The following is a 13,024-nucleotide window of genomic DNA, read 5'->3' as shown; positions in this document are numbered from 1 at the left end:
TCTAGTCTTCCTCTTAATAATGAAAGGCTCTATTGCCTCTACATTTTATGATTGCTTCCATTTTTGATCATATACTACCCTTCCCTCCTATAATTTCCAATATTTATAGTTTTGATTCATTTCTCTCTAATGAATGTCCTATCAGGGTACCTGGGAGTCCCTAACTTGACCATGTTTAAAACCAAACTCATCAACTTTACTCCTCTCCCCTTTCCCCAAATGTATCCTGACAATAACATTAGCTAAAGAAAAGGAAAGTATAAGAAACGTAGTCAAATTGATGATGACAAAGAATGATAATGGGGTCAATTATAGTAAATTAAATCTTATAATGAGGTTTTTTCATTTTCATCATCTATCTCCTTTGACACAAGACTGACTAAATATTGTCCATCTCAACAAAGCAAGTTGGATTGACTGCAATAGACATCAGGACATCCACAGTTTCTTTGCTAATGAAATTTCCCGCTAATTTTGCTAGATTATATAAAAAACTAAATTTTGTACTGAGTATAAGCGTTTGTAGTAAATAATTCCTCTCAAATACGATTCAACATTTATTAATATAAAGAGGTTGTAAAATACCATGAAAATTGTAGAATCAAAAGATCTGAGTTCAATTCTTGTCTCTGACATTTATTACTGAAGCAAGTCAGTTAGCTTCTGTGTCTCAGTTTTCAAATATAAAAAGGGAATAACATTATTTTCACTTTCCTCATAGTTATTGTGAGGAAAATATTTTTAAAGCTCATAAATGTGAATTAAGTGCTTACTATGTGCAACATATTTTGCTATGTACACTAAAATGCTTGTTAAAATTTTGTGTGCACACTTATAAAGTTTTTGTATAAATTCAAGATGAATTATTTATAAGCAAGTTTTAAAAAATTTTATTCTTTTTATTATTTTATTATACATTATTTATTTTTTAAATATACATTTCTTTATGAATCATATTGGAAGTGGAAAATCAGAATAAAAGGGAAAAATCATGAGAGGAAAAAAAACAGAAAAAAGAAGTGAACATAGACGTGTTGGTTTACATTCAATTTCTACAGTTTTTTTTTTTTTTTTTCTGGATGAAGATGGTGTTTTCTATCCAAAGTTTATTGTTATATAAGTAGGTTTTGAAAATATGTATTAAAAGTATTTGACAATATCAATTTGGTAAGAGTAGTTGCTGCTTTACTAACTACCTTAGTAATACTAGTCAGGTTAGAAAAGTTTGAAATCTAATAAGGGCAATTGCTAAGTATTTCATAGATAAAGGAAAAACAAACAGCATTTATACAAGACAAAGCAGATGGAAGTACAGGAATTTAGAAGTGGAAGATAACTCATAGGTTATGTAATTTAACCTGCAACTTTGTAGATGAGATAGGAATCGGAAATTATTTGCTGGAGGTGACACACTTAGTATGTGGTGGAAGTGAAGCTCCTATGATGAGGAGAAAAAGGAAGTAAGATCTAGGATTGGTATGTGGAAATTATAGAAAGGCAAACTGGTTTAAACATAAGGAAAAAATTTCTAGCAATTAAGAGTTGTAAAAAAAAAATGTAATAGACCACTCTCAGACAGTGAAATCCCAGACCATCCATTAGGGATGTTGCATGCAGATTTTTTTGAATTGGATCAGTAGGGGTTGGATTATATCACCTTAAAAATTCCTTCCTACTCTAAGATGCTAATAATAGCTAACATTAACATAGAGCTTTAAAGCATGTACATATACTATCTTATCTGACCTTATAATTCTTGGAATATACACTGAAAACTAGAGACTTCTTTGGGTGAGAAATATAATCTCCCTGGGTTTGAAAAACAGTTTAAATTTATTTAATGTTGCTCCTTTTTCTGTCTCTCTTAGCCACAGCTGGGTAAAGCTGGTGAACACTTGGACACTGTTTCTCTTCTCATTTTGCAGATAGACTGTCCCAGCCCTCTTCAGGTTTTCCCTAGTGGGCTTTACATGGTAGCTTCTATGTAATGTTATTTGTTCTCATTAGCATACAGCTGCAAAGGTAGCTAAAAAGAGGAGGAAGGCAACCTTCATAGAATACCAAATGACTTTAACAACAGAAACAAGAATTTAATCTAAATTCATACAGATTCCCATTAGAGTACTTATAAATTATTTTCCTTTTGTTACTGGGTGGATTCATTTTTCACCTCTACATTTTAATCTAGTTATTTCTTTTTTTTTAATTTTATTTTATTTAATAATAACTTTATATTGACAGAATCCATGCCAGGGTAATTTTTTTACAACATTATCCCTTGCACTCGCTTATGTTTCGATTTTCCCCTTCCCCAAGATGGCAAGCAGTCCTATATATGTTAATCTAGTTATTTCTTTGTTTATCCTGGGACTTTTCAAGCCTGAGAATGAGAATGCACAGATAAGCTCCAGCTTTTTTTTTTTTTTTTTTTTTTTTTAAACAACTCATTTCATATGAGGAACACCAAAAAGTAAGCTTACCATTGAAGTCTGGGTGCTGTTTTTGATTTTATTTTTTAACCTGTTTTCCCTGCTCTCCCTGCTGGCCCTTACCATGTGTAAGATACTAGAGAATATTCTTCAGAGCACTGTATGAACTTTTTTTGCCTGTGAAAACTGAATACTTCCACAATGCTAGCTTCATAAAATAAAGCACCAATGTCGACATGAGTTTTTTTACTGGCGAGCACTCGTTTAAAATCAAACTTACAGGTGTTTTTTGTTTTTTGATGGCAGTATGGTAAGTGATTAAAAGTGTTTTGGAAGACAAAGCAATTAGACAAAAAGAGCAAGGATGCATGTGTCTCATTGTTAAGGAAAAAAGGTACTTATTCAAACTCATTTTTGTGCTTTAAATTAGGACAGAGGGAATCCTGTGGGCTTTGAGATAGTGTTGATTAGGAAAGAGACACAAATTAATCTGATAGCCTTATTTTTGCTATTTCATGGCTATGTATTTCACGATTTATTATTATTATTTTTTGTACTTCAGACATTTTTCTTCTTCTACTTAGCAACTGATTTTATCTTTCTTGAAACTGTTTGCATTAACACATAGTTTCCAAGGGCTGAAAACTGGTGTGAAAGAAGGATTGGTTGCTGGCCAACCCAAAATTCACACAGTTTTTCTGTAACTGGTTCTTTTCATTACAGCTGGTTAGGGTTAAAGTTATTTAAAGTTCACGGGCTTGGAACCTAGTGATACCAAGTCAGGCCCACATTGAGTACAAGACTCTGAGCTAGTACTCAGTTATAGAGCAGTTCTAAAATAAATATCAAAGTTGAAATAAATGCCAAGGTTTTCAAAGGTCAAACAACTGTCGAAGGAAATGACCTGCATAAGAAATAATCTTAGAAAAATGTGGAGAAAAGATGACTGTAAAGAGTGAAATGAGAAAAGAAATGAGTAGTTTTTTAAGTGTCAATGTAGTTGCATGTTTCAAGGACTCAAAAGTAAATACTGAAAGAACTGGAATGCTTAGGGATTATAAATTCAAATTTTTAAAAAATCCTGAGTGCTAGCACTGAAATCCTCTTTACTTTACTTACCTGCTCTCTCCCTGGGCCTTATTGCAGGAAGCACAGGAATGAGTTGTAAAAACATTACTGACTTTTAGAGGAGGAGGCAGAGAAAGCCAACACTATTAACATAAATATTTTTGTAACGCTAAAATTCACAGCAATACAGAGTTTTCTTTTCTTTTCTTTTCTTTTTTTTTTCTACAATAGCTACCTCCTGGGAAGAAAAAATCCCTAAAAGATAATGATATCTCTATACAGCTTTAGTTCCCAGACTTACATAAGTTAAAACATTTAAATAATTTTCTTTTTCTTACTTCTTTGAGTTAAACTCCACTGATATTCTAAAGAGCCATATTTGCACAATGTTTAACTTGTCAAATTAACATTCAATACTCACTTGTCGCCTACAATTCCCAAGTTGATGGTTGGGTAGCCATGTTCCTGAATTGTTGCTAGGAGAGTTGAACGATTGCTGTCTCGAATCTTTCCTGGTAAGAGGTCATCTTCAGGATTCAGCAACTACAAACCACCCCCCCGAAAAAAAGACAAAACCCCACCAATTAATCTCTTATGATAATGTTTCCTTGAAGGGTGCAGTTGTCATTGAGTACACCCATTCTCCTCTGATAGATACATGTAACTGAATAAGCTCTGAGCTTCCACTGCTCATATTCTGAAATGAAATACTGTTTTGTAAATGAGTCAATTCAGAATATATACTAAGTAAATACAAAGTAATTTGGGAGTTTGGGAAAACAGCAACAACTACAAGGTTCAGGAAGGGCCTTATGTAGGAGGTACCTTTGGGATGAATCTTGAAGGGAGACTGGTTCCAGGAAATGAAGGTGATAAAGAAGAATAATACCTTTGGGGAAATCCTATACAAAGATACCAAAGGAGGTGAAATACTATTTGTGGTTATAGCAAATCAACCAATTTGGTTGGAACTTAGAGTGGAAGGAAAAAAGGATCAGGTTAAGAGCTGAACCTGTGATTTCACTGGTATAGGGGACTCTAAGATTGGGAAAACTTGGTTTTACCGGCCAGCAGTTTCTCTGAAACTTATAGTCTTAGAGACTTACCTAGACCACTGATAGCCTAAGGGACTTCTCTAAAGCCACAAAGCAAGTGTGTCAGACCTGGAACTCAAACCCAAGTTTTCTTGGTTTTTCTTGATCTGCTACACCATATAACTTCTCTGTGAGAGGGAGCAATATGAAATAAGTCTGGAAAGATCGGTTAGATCTGGATTACAAAGGATTTTGAATGAGTTTGTATTTGATAACAAAGGCAAAATGGAGCCCCAGAAGTTTTTTGAGGAGGATCAAATTCTGCATGAGTGATATCTGCCTGACAGCTTCACAAAGGATGAGTTGGACCAGTTGGATGCAAAGGGACCAATTAAGAAACAATTGCAATGATCAAGGCAAGCGATGAGGACTTAGACTAGTGTGATGATGTGAGGGAAGGGAAGGGAAGACATGTAAGAAATATTGTGAAGATGGAATTGAAAAGATCTCACAACTTTATGCTGTGAATCTGGGTTGGGGGGTAGAGTCAAGGATAACTTTGAGGTAGCAAATCTAGATAGTAGGAAGGATGGAGAAACTGAGAAGAGTGCTGAGTTTTAGTTAATAAAAATACAAGGCATCTTTTTATTAAATATCCTTATCTAGAATATGTGGTGTTTGATATAAATACGAGACACCCAGGTGGAAATCACAGAATCATAGATCTAGAGTTAGTAATTCAGAATCAAATGAGGAAACAGGAGCAGGGCCTCAGTTGCTGCTGTGTTCATGTCTCAGAGGTAGGATCTGAACTGTCATAGACTGCAGAATTGGAAAAAGGGTTAACTTCTTTTGTGTAGGTCTAGTTAAGCCTATGGGCCCCTTCTCAGTTTATTGCCTATAATCGAAGGAAATGCTAAATTTCATTTAGAGATTAGTGATGTAATTTTTCCTCCAAGGAATCTCTCCATGGACCTCAGGTTAAGTAGGCCTGTTTTCAGCTAGAGAGTTCCTCAGAGGCCATCTTGCCTAAGCTCTACATTTCACAATAAGAAAACTGAGGTCTAGGGAAGTTATGTTTTGCAAAAGGTTTTGAACCTAGATCTTCTTACTTCAGTGTCTATCCTCTTCCCAGATGTATAGCAGGCATCTAGCAACGTGGGAGAAGAGTTCAAGAAAAGGATGAAATTTGGTTACACAGATTTGGAAGATAATTGCATAGAGATAATTATCAAATCCATAGGAAATGATGGAACTGCCAAGACAGATGGGGAGAGAGAAGGATGGTTCAGAACAGAATTCTGGGGTCCACTCACACAAAGGATGGGAGACATCGATGATGACACAGTCAATGAGATTGAGGAGGAATGATTGGACAGGGAGGAAAAGAAGCAGGAGGGAGCAATAACATGAAAACTTGGAGCAGGGTAGCTGGGGTCAGGAGCAGTATCTTGGAGGATGGGGTGGTCAACAGTGTCAGATACTTCAGAATAGTCAACAAGGATGAAACTCAGAAAAAAGACATTGGGTAGCAAGTAAGGGATTGTTGGTAACTCTGGAGAGAACAGTTTCAGTTGAGGTGTGGAAATCATATTACAAGGGAATGGGAAGTGAGTGGGATATAAAGAAGCAGAGGTAAGGATTATAGGGTGCTTTTTCTAGAAGTTTGCCAGAAAATATAGGATGATAAATTTGAAGAGATGGCAGGGTCAAAGTGAAAGTTTTTTTTAAGGATGAGGGAGACCTGAATGAAAAGATTTAAGAATAACAGAATTTGGTGGAACTGCAGAATTTCTCTAAATAAGTTTTTACATGTAATAGTATGTTGAATTTATACCATCTTTCCCCCCCCCCCCCCAGGAGAACAAATGTTTTAGAGACAGCATCTATTAAATCCCTTACATTTCTTGCCTCAGGTCATTTCTGTAGCTAGTGAAATAGAGACAGTTATCAAATTGGAACCTGACAACACAGGATTTATTATCCCCAATCTCAAAGTCAAACCAAACATCCAAGCATCTCCTCCCACAGTGTACATATTCAGTAATAATATGTGTGCCTTTTCCATTGAGCTTTCACCCTCCTAATAACCCAGGTTCATAATCTTTGTCATCCCTGACTCTCTCCTCCTCATTTTCCATATACAATTAGTTGCTGCCATGTATTCATTTTACTTTCATCACATATTTGTATCCACCATCCGAATTAAGGCCCTGAGCATATTTTCTTGGGATGGACTCCTGATGATTTCCCTGTTACAAACCTCTTCCCTTTCCAAACAACTAACAACTAGGCAGTGTAGTGGATAAAGCACCAGCCCTGAAATCAGGAGGACCCGAGTTCAAATCAGATCTCAGACACTTAACACTTCCTAGCTATGTGACCCTAGGCAACTCACTTACCCCCAATTGTCTTAGCAAAAAAACCCAAAACCAAAAACATATGATTTCTTTTCATAATTTAATGATGTAGCAAAGCTGGATTATTTGTTATTCCCTGAAATGAGCATTCTAATTTCCCTCTTTATTCACTCCTACAGTCTTACACACCTGGAGTTTGCCCCCTCTTCATTTCTTCCTCTCAGAATCCTTTTTTTTCCTTCAAGGGTCCTTCTGGGATTCATTTCCTCTGTGAAACCTTTTTTTATTGATCCCCCTAATCAGGTAGCAATCTCTTCCTCTTTAAATTACTTTTTATTTATTTATCTGTGTACATGTACATACTCTTTTTTCCTATGTGAGAGACCACCAGGTCTTTGTCTGGAGGTGGATAGCATTTTTCATTATGAATCCTTTGGTACTGATCTGAATTACTAAGTCTTTCACAGTTGCTTATCTTTACAACATTACGATTAATGTGTAGGCTGTTTTCCTGATTCTGCTTACTTCACTTTTCATCAGTTCACATTGTCTTCCTAGGTTTTTCCCAAACTATCCCCTTCATTGTTTCTTAAAATACAATAGTGTTCAATCAAAATCATATATCATATCTTGTTCAGTCATTCCCAATTGATAGGCATGTCCTAAGTTTCCAATTCGTTACCACTATAAAAAGAACTGCTATAAATATTTTTGTACATTTGATCCTTTTCCTTATTCTCTGATATCCTTGTGATATAGACTTAGTAGTGGTATATTGCTGACTCAAAGGATATTCAGAGTTTAATAGCACTTTGGGCATAGTTCCAAATTTTCTTCCACAGTATCTGAAGTACTTCTTTTTGGCTACTTACTGTATTTTCTTAACCCAAGTACTATGGAATTGGTTCTAATATTTCTGGGAGTTTTCATTTTGGGATCTCTTTCAGGAGGTGATCAGTAATTCTTTCGATTTCTATTTTGTCCTCTAATTCTAAAATGTCTGGTCAGTATAATTTCTCTCTTTTTTTGATCATGACTTTAAAATATTCCACTTATTCTTAACTTGTCTCCCTTTGATCTATTTTCCATATCAGTTGTTTTTACTCTGAAAAAAACATTTTCTTCTACTTTTTCAGTCTTTCATTGTTTCTTGATGTCTTATGAAGTCTTCAGCTTCTAGTAAACCAATTATATTTTTAAGGGGCTGTTTTTTTCATTGAGATTTCATATCTTTTAAAACGTTTTCAAGGAATCTTCTGAATTTGTGTTTTGAGATTCCATTTTATCATAGTAGCATTTTATGGTCAGATTGTTGTTGTTCTTCTATTGTTTGCTCATTTTCCTAACCTATTTCTTAGTTAGGCTCTTGGTTATGTTTGGGAGGGATGAATTGCTTGAGCAATTTTATGTCTTTTGTCTTTTTGACATTTTCACAGCTATTTCTGGGGCCTGTAAGATTTTGGTGCTTTCAAATTGGTAAGCTCTAGAGAATGGTCTGAAGTAATTGTCTTTTTGGTCTGCATTCTGGTCCCTACTTAGGTAGGGGTCCTGTTCTTTCTTGACCACAACTCTTCTCTGCTCTGGAAATGAGGCCCTAGAATTAGTTAATAGGTGAAGGAGATGCTAAATTATGCCTGGGCCTTTAATCAGTGCTAGTTCAAGAGTCTCCTATAATTTCTTTCGGACCAAGTGTTCAGTCTCCTTACTGTCCTTGTATGTTGGGTGTTCCTGGTATTGCTGCTGCTATTTTTTTTTTTTTTTACCACATTGTGCACCAGGCTAACCCCAAACCCATTGTCCACAGACCTTTTTTCTTTCCCCCCATCTCTATCCCTCTGTTTGCCTGTCTCTCTTCTCCCCTCATCTCCTCCATGCTTTCCTGGATTTGAAGAATAATTCTCTGTGACTTTTTATTATATATCCCACTAAGAATTTGATTTGATGCATTTTTAAAAGTTCTTTAGAGAGTTTTGGGAGGAGAGCATTACAAAAATTACTTCACTCCACTACTTTTTTGTAGGTATTTTCTTTTTTCAGCTGAGACAATTGGTGTTAAAGTGATTTGCCCAGGGTCACACAGCTAGGAAGTATTAAGTGTCTGAGACCAGATTTGAACTTGGGTCCTCCTGACTTCAGGGCTGGTGCTCTATCCACCGTGTCACCTAGCGGCCCCTTTTGTAGGTATTTTCAATGAAAACTTTTATCACTATTTCAAATATCAGAAGATTTAAGTTTGTTATAACCATAGGTTCACAAAAATTTGTCTGACTTTTTGTCCTCTATCTACTTCATATTTCTGATTTTCTGTTATACTTTTGGGGAAAATTCCAGACTAATTGGCTTGTTTGAAGTTAGCTCATCTTTGTGAGGATCTTCTGATTTAAGGATAATAAGTCTGAGGGATTTAAGAGGTCTTGTCACTAAAGCATTTTCAACATGTTGTTGGAAAACAATTCAGTCTTAACATTGCCCTTCCCTCTCCCAAAATGATAATCTTTTTCAACTTTTTGATTATTTTCAGTGTCATCACTATTTTTCCTATGAAAACTTGGATTTTCATGATTCTTCTTTTTCTCTCCTTTCCTATAATTAGTAAATGAGCAAATAATTTTAATCCTTTCCCCATAATGATCTGACTCCTTTCTATCTATTGCTAAAAACCCACTTCATACCATCCTTATGTCATGATCCCAAAGACTGTTTATGATGCATCTCTTTTTCTCCAATCTCACTAATTCCTGTGTATCTACTGGCATTACAACTGCTAGAATATTCTTGCTCAAATATAGTTTTTATTATATCACTGTCTTATTTGTACTTTTTGATTGTATTGTTTGCCTTTACTTGAAAAACCTCCTTATTGCCAATCACTTTGCCAATGCAAATCTACTTTCTTTAAGATTGGGTTGCTCCTCCACACTCTCTCTTCATTTCTCAAACATCACTGCAGCTTGGCTTTTGTCCCACTAACACTCAACACTCCTCAGACAGTGTGATCTCATTGACAAAAGTATTGCCATGGTGCATATCATTATTTCCTGTTTACAGCATTTTATCTCATCATTCAAAGTGTAGTGGCTGGAACTCTGGAAGGGTGTACTTGAATCTTAAAACAGCAGGGTGCTTGTAGTTAAGTACCAGCTAAGTTAAGGTGTGACATGGTGGTTCTTTAAGCACATACATGCTGTAATGTAATGATGTGGTCAATCTAGTTGGCTTATGCTTAGGGTAATATGGTGATGTGATAGTCTACAGCTGCCCATGTCCAGTGTGGTATGGTGATGTAGTCATGCTGGGGTATTTAAGGGAGTCCCAGAGACAGAGGGCTTTCTTGGGCATAGTGATCTCAGCCACAGAGAAGACTTCAGGCTCCAGACTCCAGAGTCCAGACTCCATCTTTGACCAAGGATGTGGTGACTGTTCTACTGCCTCCTTCATTTCACTCCGCCACTAAGCTCAAAGCTTCAGGCTGATTCTGAGGCCTACCAGAAAGCTTGCCTGGACATTACACAAAGCCTAGGAAAAGGCCATCTGCCATGCTTAGAATATTTTTCTATCTCATTTATGCCTCTTGGAATTCCTAGATTCATTCAAATACCAGCTAAGACTGCTACTTTCTGATATCACCAGTTGTTAACATTCCTTTCTTGAAATCACTCTGCAAATATTTGGTATTTGTTTATCTGATATCTGTAGGATATAAGCTCCTTGTAGGCAAGGTATATTTTCATTTTTATCTGTTTTTGGTGGCTGGTACATAAAAGGCACCTTAATCATTGAAATGAATTAAATTATAGGCCATATACATCCCTGAGAATCACATTCTCTCATAAATCCTCCAAAGAGGTTACATTCTCAAATTATTTTTATATCATAGACTCTATCCCTCGTTCTTACTATGTGATTGGTCTTTTTAATTTTTCTTTTCTATTAAAAATTTGATAACATTCTTTATATTGATAATGAGTTGAGCCTAGAATTGAAAAGGAAAACTGCCTGGATTGCCTTTGGGCAGTTTCAAAGTTCTTTAATAATTCCAAATTTCTTCTTGATTCTAAGATTCATTTAAAAATAACTAATATTCCAAATCACTATTGATCAGAGAAATGCAAAATAAGACCACTCTGAGATACCACTACACACCTCTCAGATTGGCTAAGATGACAGGAAAAAATAATGAAGAATATTGAAGGGGATGTGGGAAAGCTAGGACACTGATACATACTTGGTGAAACTGTGAATGGATCTAACTATTTAATCTGGAACTATGCTCAAAAAGTTAACTTTAATCCAGCAATGTTTCTGCTGGGCTTATATCCCAAAGAGATCTTAAAGGAGGGAAAGGGACCCACATGTGCAAAAATGTTTGTGGCAGCCCTCTTTTTAGCAGCAAGAAACTGGAAACAGAGTGGATGCCCATCAGCTGAAAAATGGCTGAATAAATTATGGTATCTGAACGACCAGCAGGATAATTTCAGAGAGGCTTGGAGAGACTTACATGAACTGATACTAAGGGAAATGAGCAGAACCAGGAAATCATTACACGTGGCAACAAGACTGTAATACGATGATCAATTCTGATGGACGTGGCTCTCTTCAACAATGAGATGATTCAAACCAATTCCAATTGTTCAGTGATGAAGAGAGCCATCTATACCCAGAGAGAGAACATAGGAACTGAGTATGGAATACAACAAAGCATTTTCACTCTTTCTGTTGTTGTTTGCTTGCATTTTGTTTTCTTTCTCAGTTTTTCTTTTTCTTTCTTCTTGATCTGATCTTTATTATGCAGCAAGATAACTATGTAAATATGTATACATATATTGGATTTAACTTGTATTTCAACATATTTAACATGTATTGGACTATCTGCTAGCTAGGGGAGGGAGTGGGGGAAGGAAGGGAAAAATATGGAACACAAAGTTTTGCAAGAGTCAATATTGGAAAAATTACCCATATATATGCTTTGTAAATAAAAAGTTTTAATTAAAAAATACTAATATTCTAGCACTGCTGTGGTTTTCTATGATTCACAGAGCATGGCAGTAATCAAACTAAATAAACATCATCCAAATGATAACAGAGAAGCACATAGTAGGTTAAAAGGAAGGAATTATGAAAGAAAATTGAATTAAAAGATTTTATCGAGAAAATATATGAGCAAAAAAATGGGCTAGTCATATGATGAAAGTAAAGGATAATTGATAAATATTCCATGAAGTCTCTTCCCTCTCCCCTATAATACTTGCAATGTTGAGGAAAAAGCAGTGCCCAGCATATTGGGCAGATACTTTGTGTTTAGAGACTAAAAGGTATAAACGAATATTTGCAGTAGTATAAAATACTACTAAAACAGTTACTAAAACATTAAAAAAAAGTTCATGGATCCTAGGTAAAGAAGCCTTGTTCTAAATAAACTGTTCTTCTAGCTAGCTAGCTGATTTTTCTAACAGCATTTTAAAGTTAGTTTGCAAAGTGTTTAATAACTATTTCAATATAATTGGTTTTCTTTGTAAAATTGTGAATTTGATTTTATATATTTTTGAAAACATTCTCTAAAAGGATCCATAGACTTCACTATGCCAAATAACATATAGAAAAAGGTGAAAAGCTCTTGATTCAGAGCATTCATTGCTTATTTTCTTGGTTGTAGTATTTTATAGTACTGCAAATATTCATTCATATATTTTGCTTACGAAATTAATTATCCTAAAGCTGTATTTTGTAATTTCTAATAATTTTGTATTTCTTCAATAGTTCATTTTACTTTTTAAATTTAGACATGCTAATTAAAATTTAGACATTCAATTATTCATTAAATTTTTTTATTTTGCTATTTAAAAAAAAGCTATTGTTGGATTTATCGTTTTAAATATTTCTTATTTCTCAGTTGCAAGTATCTTTACTCTTATCTCAGTTATTTTTTCTCTTATTATAATCATTATTTGATTTTCTCTTGGATTGTTGCTTTCTTTCTTTTCTAAGTTTTTTTTTTTTTTTTTTTTTTTTTTGCTTAGGCAACTGGGGTTTAAGTGACTTACCCAGAGTCACACAGCTAGGAAGTATTAAGTATATGAGATCAGAGTTGAACTCTGGTTCTCCTGACTTCAGGGCTGGTGCTCTATCCACTGCA

The 13,024-nt window shown here is 35.1% G+C and overlaps 1 protein-coding gene across 16 annotated transcripts in view; it reads right to left on the bottom strand.

The window, feature by feature from the left end:
* Positions 1-13,024, bottom strand: part of GPHN (gephyrin) — a 725,565-nt gene that overhangs the window by 68,003 nt on the left and 644,538 nt on the right. For all 16 annotated transcript variants that reach the window (XM_051977840.1, XM_051977841.1, XM_051977844.1 and 13 more), the window contains one exon: positions 3,919-4,040. In XM_051977840.1, coding sequence (XP_051833800.1) covers positions 3,919-4,040 — 122 coding nt within the window. The remainder of the gene's footprint in view (positions 1-3,918; positions 4,041-13,024) is intronic.

Source organism: Antechinus flavipes, chromosome 2 (assembly GCF_016432865.1).
Source record: "Antechinus flavipes isolate AdamAnt ecotype Samford, QLD, Australia chromosome 2, AdamAnt_v2, whole genome shotgun sequence".
NCBI lineage: Eukaryota > Metazoa > Chordata > Mammalia > Dasyuromorphia > Dasyuridae > Antechinus > Antechinus flavipes.
Note: the sequence above shows the minus strand (reverse complement) of the source record. Positions and strands in the feature narration are given on the sequence as shown.